General features: G+C 44.5%; 1 protein-coding gene across 5 annotated transcripts in view; it reads right to left on the bottom strand.

The window, feature by feature from the left end:
* Positions 1-2,631: 2,631 nt before the first annotated feature.
* Wt1 (WT1 transcription factor) overlaps positions 2,632-10,564 on the bottom strand; it is a 43,479-nt gene continuing 35,546 nt past the window's right edge. For 4 of the 5 annotated variants that reach the window (XM_028766814.1, XM_028766816.1, XM_028766817.1 and 1 more), the window contains 4 exons: positions 8,357-8,507; positions 6,250-6,339; positions 5,359-5,451; positions 2,632-4,017 (listed from right to left, as the gene is read on the bottom strand). In XM_028766814.1, coding sequence (XP_028622647.1) covers positions 3,896-4,017; positions 5,359-5,451; positions 6,250-6,339; positions 8,357-8,507 — 456 coding nt within the window. In that variant the 3' untranslated portion in view covers positions 2,632-3,895. The remainder of the gene's footprint in view (positions 4,018-5,358; positions 5,452-6,249; positions 6,340-8,356; positions 8,508-10,564) is intronic. The other variant, XM_028766815.1, reaches the window with a different exon arrangement.

The following is a 10,564-nucleotide window of genomic DNA, read 5'->3' as shown; positions in this document are numbered from 1 at the left end:
GGTGTGGCCTCATTGAAGGAAGTGTGTTGTGGGGGAACACTCTGAGGCTTCAAAAGCTTCCCATCATCCCTAATACACTCTTTGCCTTCTGCTTGCAGTTTTGAAATGTGAGCTTTTAGCTATCTCTGCCACCATGCCTTTTCTCTACCATCATGGACACTAACCCTCTGAAAACATAAGCCTAATTAAACATTTCTTAAAAATAAGTTGCCTCTGTCATAGTGTTTTATCACCACAATAGAAAAATGACAAATACAGAGGTTGGTATCAAGGAGCCTGCTTCTGCTATGACAGACCTGACATGTGGGTCTGGGATGAGTGTGGAATATGTTGGAACTGTCGACTAGATAGGATGGAGTGACAGTGTCTAAAAGGTAACTTCCACATGGAGCATATATCCTGGGCTAGTGTGCACAGTTCCTCTAGTACCTTCTGTATTATCCTCCTGACCCTCAGCCCCACAGACTAACAAAGCAGAACCCTGAGCCACCACCATGGCCATTATCAATGGTCAGCATGATTTGGTGCCATCAAGTGTCACCAGTCACCTTTGAGTCCCTTTCAGCAAATACTTGTTGAGTCCGCCCTATAGGTCCTCGTTACATGTCTGCTGTCCACAGCCCACCATGGCAGGAATCATCTGGGAGCCAATCAGAATGCAGATGTTCAGGCTCTCTGCTGGAAGTTCTGCAACAGAGCCTGGACCTGAGCAAACTCTTTGAGTGGTTTCAGTGGACATTAAAACTGGGTTTGAATCCATGGCACAAGTAACTCAGGGGAGGGAAAAGAGCCCCCTTTTAGTTCACATCACAGTTGGGAAGATATGAGTGATAGAAGGGAAAAAACAGGGCAAAGTGTGGGCTGGCTTTCATCACCAAGCATGTTTTGGTGGGAAATAGTTATTAATTGCTCCTTCATTCTTCACCTAACCATGGCCATTGAGACGCAGTGTCTTCATCCATAAAACGGGGGCATGTTTCCTGTCTACCATACAAGATTGCCCTACAGATTGAAACAGAATATGGATAGGTACCACAATGACACAAGACACTGTTCAAGGATATATACTCTTGGTGCTAAAGAAATTCATAAATGAAAGAGGTCAGGAGAGTTGGAATAGTGTCGAAAGATCTAGCCAAGGGGGTGGGGGGAGGCTGGAACGGAAGTAAAATGAAGCGGAGAGCTGCACATTTTGCCAGCCTCCAGGCCTGACCGCAGTAGGTGGTCATCTATTGACCACCACCCACCAGCTGCCTCCTGACAGCCTGCAAAGTGTCAGCACCACTGGTCTCAGAAAGAGTGTCAACCGGTGCTTTGCAAAAGACATAAGACACACAGATGTGGTCGTTGTGGTGAGGCTGGCAAGAAGCCCAGCTGTTGCAAATAATCACTGTGGTTCAAGGTACAAGGGAAAGGACATTTTGTCATGTTGCAGGGCTGACTTGTGAGCATGCCCAGCAAAGAATGGGAGATACAGAAAATCAACAGGTGAGTTCATGAGCAAGAGTTCTAGAAAATTCTCGTAAGTCTTTTGGTACAATAGATTTTTTTTTTCATTTAATTGTCCTGTGCTAGTGTCAAGGAGGGGCTATTCCCTTCTCGTAGATAAAAAACAAAACAAAGCAAAAGAAAACAAAAAAAAAAACCAGAAACCCACAGACACAGGATTTGAACCCAGACTGTTCTCCTTTCTGAAGTCCGTGTTCTTCCTGTGAGCTGCACTGCTGCAGTCTTTGAATCTCTGGCCTGCCCTGAGCAGTGGGAACACTGTGTTTGGACTTTTGTTATGAAACCCACTCTCTGACTCACTGATGTCTGCCATGCTTGTTCTGAGCTTCTCCAGAGAAATGTGTCTTCTGGCAGGAAAAGATTAAAAAAAAAAAAAAACAACTCTGATACCCATGAGTCACCGCACTCACTATAATTAACGGTGATGCAAGAGCCAGGCACCAGAAGAGCCTTCAGACCCCTCTTTTAGGTTGTCCAGAACTTTGAGTTGCAAAGAGAGTCCCCTAGGGCTAAGCTCCTTTGTGCCCAAGATCCTTTTAAATGAAGAAACAAAACCTGGAATGCACGAAAGCTCTCAGATAATGGAGCTGAGAAAGGCTGAACAAATTCATGTCCTTATGATCGAGAAACATACACCAGAACAGGGGGGTCTACAGGTTACGGAGAGTGTAGATCTTTGCTTTCAGACTCAGCTGCCCTGGAAAGTCTAAGCAGTTTCCCGTCTACCAAGATGAATCATGGGAGCTACAGTTGTAAATTCAGTTGTAACGAAGTGTTCAGCTTCTGCCCTCCTGATAACCCAGAAGATGTCAGTGAACCATTCTCCTCTGTTGCTCTGGACCTGACGCAGTGATCATTTGATTAAAATAAGCCTTGAACCACAATGCCCACCACACCATGAGCAAGCCACCCAATTGTCACAGAAGGGCAACTGCTTCATGGTGAAGTGCGAAGGTGGTCCCTGCAACTCTGAAGAAAGATCATTCCCAGCCCAACAAAAAGAAGTCAACTATGGTCAGGGACCTGGATGGGCAGTTACTGGTATCAGTGTTGATGACATGATTACCTGTTTAAAAGAGATCCAACTGACCTTAAACACAACACAACCAAAAGACTCCTGCATCTTCTTTTTTTGAATAGACTTTAATTGATGACCAAGTGAAAAAAAATGCAGGTTACATTTTTAGTATTATCATCAATACACTGTAAGATTGACATCTAAACAGTGACATAGCTAATACCCATACACCTAGTTTTAGTTGACAAAGAGCACATCATATATATACATATATATTTACATAGTATTTCAAGCTACAGTAAATAATAAACTCCCTCCCTTTAAAAACAACAACAACAACAACAACAACACACACACACCTTTAAACAATGGATTTCCTCACAATAATATATCTTTTTTTCCCCACATACTTGCAGATTCAAAGACACTTAAGTTACTTAAGAACAGTCTTACCAGTGAAGATCCTGGACCAGCCCCTAGTTTCTTTAAGTCATTTTAATTTTTACAACTTGCCACATAGCCAGTGTGGTCTGTACACTCTAAAGACACCCCAAATGATGGAAATGAATCTCCCACTTCCTTCACATGAGGCGGAAAGTACATCTCTGAAGATGTACCTAATTATAACTAAAAAATAAATCAAAAACATTAAAAAAAAAATCTCTGCTCTTAAAACATCATTTCTTAAGAGCCCAGTGCTAATGTTAACAGTGGATAGCTGAACAGGAAGGCTCCTCCTGTCCTAACTATACAGGGGTTCTAGTTAATTCTAATCTACTATGCAGTTACTTGAAACCTATGAGCTTTAAAAATCGCCTGATAGAATTACATCCGGCCTTCCAGGTTTCCAGGTTTGCAGCCTGACCTCTGGAATTCTGCAGGATACTTGCCCCTGGTGCCTCGCTCTCTGATTTATTTCTTTGTAGGGCTGTTAGTACATGGGAACCATGACAGAGTTTACATTAGCAGACACATACACATGCCCTGGCCTATAAATATCCCATGAAAGAAAATGGAACAATCTCTCTAATCCTGGCAAAATGATCACAAAGGAGAAGAGGAAAGTCGGGGGACATTATCAACAATGGTTCTTCTAACGGTAGAAAAGTCAGACAATGGCAATGGACTTTCTAGACACTATGAGCCACTTTTTTCAGGCCTGTGAGTTAATCGAGTGTGGGCAAAGCACCGACTCCTTCCGCCAAACCTGATAGGACGAAGTCAAACAGGTGTGCTGTCTTGGAAGTCGGATGAAGATCCACCGTTGTGTCTTTTTGTAGGTGAGTGGGAGGAATTTCAAAAACAGATCTGGAAGCAGTTTGCACACTTTCCTGCCTGGGATGCTGGACTGTCTCCGGGTCGCACCCCTCAAAGCGCCAGCTGCAGTTTGGTCATATTTCTCTGGTGCATGTTGTGATGGCGGACTAATTCGTCTGACCGCGCAAACTTTTTCTGACAACTGTGCCACCGACAGCTGAAGGGCTTTTCACCTGTTGACACAATTGCCAGTCAGAGACACTTGCAGCAGAGTGACTAGGCACAGGTTCAACTATCAAAGGCCCGCGTTAAATCACCACAACCTGCCCTGGACTCCCATGGGTCATTCCCTAAGCTAGCCAACTGGCTCTTCACTGGCAGCTTGGGATTAGCAATGCCTTTTGAGGGCTTGATAACCAGAAGCACTGTAAATATAACAAAATGGAAAACTTGGGAAATGGGAGGGAAGTCTAGCTTGTGGAAATCTCTAAGCAATTCATAAATTACGGGGGTTTGGGAAACCTCTGTTTTATCTCTAAAGATGCTCTATGACCTGTGCAAATGCTTCCCTGTTGCTGTCTAAGTAGGACCTGATCTGCAAAGGCCACTGAACCACCACCATGGACACTGTTGATTGATGGCTGGCTGGCAGTAGATCTGGGACCAAAGCTTTCCTCTTTATATATAGACGATTTAAAATAAATCATGGATATCAATTTGTATCCTATTTGCTTCTTTCTAGTGCAGAGTCTGACTCAGAAACTGTTAGAGCAAAGGTTCTGTTTGAATTCAAGCTCTTTCTCCAAGAGCAAGAACCACAGGGATGAGGTTGGCAGGAGCGGTTATCACTGAGGGTGAAATCCAACCGCTTTGTGGCTCTGAACAAACCACTGAATCACTCCCTATCACAGATTCATCTGGTCCATGAGAACTAAGACCACCTACCCTACTCTTCTTCCAAGGATGCTGTAAAGATGAAGGGCTAACCTAAGAGACAGTCCTGCTTCCTAAGGAAGCAAATGAGCAAGAAGGGCAGTGCTATTCTCACTGTGACTCTCATCAGCCTCATGGACAAACACAGCGCTTCAGCAGCAAGTGCTTGTCAATCCCCCATTCTCCTCCCTGTGCTAGTATAAAGGAAATATATCCATGAGTTTGTGTTAATTCGGCAGAAACCTAGACTCCTCATGGAGCTTTAAGTAAGTGGAGTACACTCTCTGATCAGGTATGAAACTTAAGCTCTCAGCAGAAAAGAGTATCTTGAATTTCTGATCATGCTGTAGATTGATTGTTCAATTAGTAGTACAGCACACTGGGGGCAGTGGCGCTTATCTCTGAACCTTTGCTCTGAATCCCCTGGACATTCCCTGCCCATCGCTTTCCTACCCAATGCTCTTTGACCCTTTCTTTGAAATACATTATCATCTGTTATATAAAGCCAGCCAGATACAGCCACTCTTTAAATGGACTCTCAACTCTAGAACTTTCACATGAGTCCCTCTCATCACAAACAGTTTCATTCAACAGTCGCTTAGAAAATAATGAAAAATAAATGTGAAGAAAAGTTTACGCACTTGTTTTACCTGTATGAGTCCTGGTGTGGGTCTTCAGATGGTCGGACCGGGAAAACTTTCGCTGACAAGTTTTACACTGGAATGGTTTCACACCTAAACGGACAGAGAAGGTCTAGCCTCGGCCCTAGCAATTTGGGGCACAGTGAGACACATAAGGCCGGCTTGCTGGCAGCTGGAGAAGCCCCATTATCCTTCACATCAGCTAGGTCCGGGGCTACCTGGACCTCACATTTCTTTGATCCCTGGACCCAGCAGAAGCCACCTGATTCTGCACAGCAACCTCCAGGAACTGCTCCCGATGTGGAAAAAAAATATTTCCTAGTCCCAAACATCCAGTAATCACCACTAGACAAGTGCTAGAGACTGAGGAAAGTAAATCACTGCAAACCCAGTTCTCGCCATTGCCCTGGTTTCTGACTGACCATCAGCCTACAAGCAGCCTGCTGAGAGATCTCACTGCTGCTGTGGTTCTTGAGAGAAACAAGAGATGTTTCCATTCTTTCTTTCCTCTTTCTCCTTTGTAAAGGAAGACTGTTTTATGATGTGTGTGTGTGTGTATGTGTGTGTGTGTGTGTGTGTGTATGTCATGTGTGTGCATTGCCCTCAGACGCCAGAAGAGAGTGTCCTATGGAGCTGTGGTGACAGGCAGTTATGGGCCACCTGATGTGGACGCTGGGAACCACGCCCTGCAATAACAAGTACTCCTAACTGCTGAGCCATCATCTCCACAGCCCTTTCTTTTTAAAAAAGTCTCCAGGTGAGGGGAAGAAAGTTGGAAAAATGAAACAGATAAATCACCCTGTCATCTGTGTTCAACAGAGAAGACAGTCACAGCATCAGCTCCAACCCAAGGGCCTGTGACTGCTGCCAATGAGAAGGGAACCTACAAACCTGTGTGTCTCCTTTGGTGCCTTTTGAGCTGGTCTGAGCGAGAAAACCTTCTCTCGCAGTCCTTGAAGTCACACTGGTATGGTTTCTCACCTTAGGGAAAACACATGTCATTCTGAGTACAGTGCTGGAAGCAAACCTCGTCACAGGGAACACCCCCCCCGAATGGCAATGAAGGGGTCCCAAGAGCCCAGAGCACTTCTGGGGAGCTTGTTACGGTACTGCTGTAGACTTCTGGGAAAATAAAATCCCACTTACACCCATGCTCGTGGACACAGGAAGAGAGTGACTGCGATCCCCTGGTACAGTTCCCTCACTGTGACATGGAGCCAATAATCTGACATCAAAGTGTCTATGAACAGATTAGACCAGACTGTCCAAGTAGAAGGGCAGACTGGTGCCTAGCACTGAGACAATGCTCAGAAAAATACATATATTATTAGCACGGACTATTTAGAGACACCAATGGGGGGGAAAAAGGTTTGTTTCAAAGTCCATGTTTGAATCAGAGATTGAATTTTGGATAGATGTGCCTTTGAGGCAGCCTTGTGAATGAACTGTTCTGTGTTTTATGACCTGAAGATTTGGTGTTCTCTGCTACTGACTTCTTGTTCCTGGGCCCAACATAAATGACTCCATGGTTGTAAGATCCCCCAGTTAAACCAGAAGCTGAAGCATTTAGCAAGATTGCTGTCCTTTAATCTGAAGCGAGTCAGCAGTGGGATTGTGCAACCCTGGATTCAGAAAGAAGAGCCCCACCCTTGTGTCCACAAGAAAAGTTCAGCCAAACGCTGGAAGAAAAGCCCCCAAGAGTGCACTGCGAGGGCTCCCACCTCCTAGAATTCTGACTCACTGGATTCTGGGATAAAGACCTGGCTACTTTGTGGTTGGTAGGGTCTTTCCATTGATGGACAGCTCCAAGTTTCCTTTCCTCTCGCAAGACCTCTAGTGCTCCCCTGGTCTTCTATGTGTCTCCTGTAGCTGACCTCACTACTCTGAGCCCTACTCACCCTTAATTTTTTATGTCCCCGTTCCTACCCTCCAAAATGTTAAGCACACGCACTTCACAAATGCTGCTTGCTCTGCAACACTATCTCATGGTTTGAGTATGGAATGTCTCCCACAGACTCACGCATTTGACCCCTTAGTCTCAAGCTCATAGTGCTTGAGACCTTGTGGAACATTTTAGGAGGTGAAACCTAACAGGAAACAGTGGGGTGCTGTAGGCATGGCCCTAGAGGCGAATAACCTGGTGCACCTTTGGCTCCCATCTCCCGTCTTCTGTCTCCCTCTGCTTCTTCATCCGGAGATGTGAACGATCAGCCTCGTGCTCCCACTGCTACAGCTTTAAGGATATTCCCAACATTATACCGTGATAAACTGTGCTCCCAAACAGTGAGCCAAAATGAATCCATTTGTCGGGTGTTCAGTGATAGTGGTGGGAGAAACACCTGGTACAGCCTGCTTGGAAACTTCATGGCCTTCTTTATCAAAGAACTGACTCCAGAACATCTCCATATGCCTTTGGATCTACCCTTCTACGTTTAGAGTGACCTTGCCCATCAATCTCTGAGTCCTATCCCAGGCTTGTCTTCCCTGTTAAAGATGCTAATAGTCCATCAGGAATAACACTACCATTTCTTTAGTCCCGGAGACATGGCTCCTATGCTTGGTGTGTTATAGCTACAACTCCTGTAGTACAGTCTGGATTAAAATACGAGGCTTGAGAATTGTATAGTGTTATACACTACAGTGTATAGCATTATCATCTTCATCGAAAACACCAGGAGTTGAGAAGGATGTTGAGCAAGGATGGCTCAAGGTCTCATCAGTTGGTGGTGAACGCAACATTCAAACAGGTGTCACTATTATTCTATGTCATTTGCTTTTCACCTCCCTGCTCTGCTTTCTGGAAATGCCATACTGGTTCCTTTAATAAAGGATGGGAAACCGACATGCAAACAGCCCTGCAGCCTCAGTCACCTTGGCCTGGGCTTTCAAAATGCAAGCTTTCTTTCCCACAAGTCACCTGTGTCCTGAGCAGTGTCAGAGTCCAGAACGGGAGCTCACGAATCACCATGGCTTGAGTCTGGACAGTGGACACACTTACCAGTGTGCTTCCGGCTGTGCATCTGTAAGTGGGACAGCTTAAAATATCTCTTATTGCAGCCTGGGTATGCACACATGAACGGACGTTTCTCACTGGTTTCAGATGCTGACCGCACAAGAGTTGGGGTCACTCCAGATACACGCCGCACATCCTGCAGGCAAAAATATAAGAGGAATGAAGGCCTTGTGCCATATGTGAACATTAATGTCGTCCTATGGGAAACTGAACACTGAAATGTACTGAAAGAAGGCAGGTATGGTATGAGACAAAAAAAAAATGTTCACCTCGCTTCCATACCCTAGATACCTGTGGCAGACATCACTAAATAATGATAGGTCAGGAAATTTTACGATGCAGTATTCTTCTATCGCTACAACTAATCAACAGACCTTGGATTTAAAATGAAGCTTCTTTGGGGTCCCTGACACAGAACTTCTAGAGAAGAAGCATTAGTGTCTACAGAGTTCCTAATCTATCTCTCACTTGAGATGGTGAGAGCTAGAATTTCAGAGCCCCAGATGGAATGTATGCCCTTCCAATTGGAAACATGACCGTATGATTATGAACTCAACCAGAAAATGGATGAGAAAGTTCTTACCGGAGAGAGACATGAGACACTGAATGAGGCCAAAACTGGTAAATAGATGAAAAAGAAGTCTTTGAATCTGGGGCCTCTGAATCCACCAGAATCCTGTAGTATATTCACCATGATCCTTAACAGTGACACAGGAAAACACTGGGAGCTGTCTGCTTTCTGTGACTTTGCATGTCTTTTCCATAACACCTACTAGTTCCTGTCAGGGAAGACAAATCTCCTTCCTTGCCCTCGGGCTGTGATTCCTTGATATTAGAAATAATTCCCACTTGTTCAACTACAGGTGTGCCCACCAAGGCCAAAGATATGGACATCGGACACAGGAATAAGTGGTTCTCAACCCTCTTCATGCAGTAGCCCTTTAATATCATTCCTCAGGTTGTGGTGATCCACAACCATAAAAATTATTTCATTGGTGTGTCATAACTGTAATTTCGCTATGTTATGAATCATAATGTAAATATCTCATATGCAGGGTATCTGACATATGACTTCCAAGGGGGTCAAGCCAGGTCGAGAACCACTGCTATGAGCTTAGTAACTTCCTGTTCTATGTGTCTTCCAATCTACCCACTCACACACTCACATTCTTGTTATTACTTTGTTTGTCTTGCCCTAAGAGGGCACTTTTTTGGGGGGAGGGTGGTAAGGAAAAGTTCTGTATGTTATACTATACTGTATTGGTCATAATGTATGTCAATATTTGCTTTTCTCCCAGGGCTATGGTGGTATACAAGTGAATCATAGGCCAGTGGTTTGTTTAGCATATTCTAGAAGAAAAATGATAAGTAGGGACATAACACTTGTACAGCAAGCATGGCATCTACTAAAGGCTCTGACAGTGGATCTGATAAATAGAGTCTAGTGGGAAGGAAGGCACAATAAGCCTTCTTCATCTCTTTTCATCTGAGATGAAGACCATGTAGGAATAAGACAGACTAAAAGCAGCTGTTACCGTCAGTCTGCCGTCTGCTGAAGGATGCTAGTGGTGTCTGCTGTGGGACACTCAGATAACTCCTTCTGTCACATCTCTGCATCTCTGAGACTTGTTTATTCCTCACCTTGGAGAGTCTTGTGACAGCAGAGCACAATTTACTGATTCCATGAAGTTGAGCTCCTTGCCCACAACACACAGGGCCTGGCCCACATGCAATTTATTTCCAAGGTCTTAGCTTCCCTCCAAAGGACACTCCAGCTACTTCTCTGTGGCAGCCACTAAGTTGTGTTTGTAAATAACAGATATAAGTCCTTGGTAATCGTGGTTCTGACTGTCCAAAAGAGGCCTGGGGTTGGGTAGGGCCTCCCTTTGAATGACCTACATTCTCTGAAATTCTTCACTCATGCTCTAGTCCTCTCCCTCCTGCTTCTACTGACCAACAATATTATTTTATTTCTACCAATAATCAATATTAATCAGCCAAACAAGGATTATAGAGTCTGATAAAATGTCTGTTACACACCTCAGCTCCCACTTACTAGCTATGTGGCTTATGCAGGAATCATAAACACAAGTTACTAAGTCAAAGAAGTTAATCTGAAAATGCAACACAGTATCCAAGAATGTTCTGAGAAAGGGGCAGTGATTTCTGGGGAGAGAGGAATGGAAAAGGGGC

This window comes from Grammomys surdaster, unplaced genomic scaffold, assembly GCF_004785775.1.
Source record: "Grammomys surdaster isolate TR1022 unplaced genomic scaffold, NIH_TR_1.0 170, whole genome shotgun sequence".
In the NCBI taxonomy this organism is placed as follows: Eukaryota; Metazoa; Chordata; class Mammalia; order Rodentia; family Muridae; genus Grammomys; species Grammomys surdaster.
The sequence above is the reverse complement of the archived record's forward strand: the minus strand, read 5'-3'. Positions and strand labels throughout refer to the sequence as shown.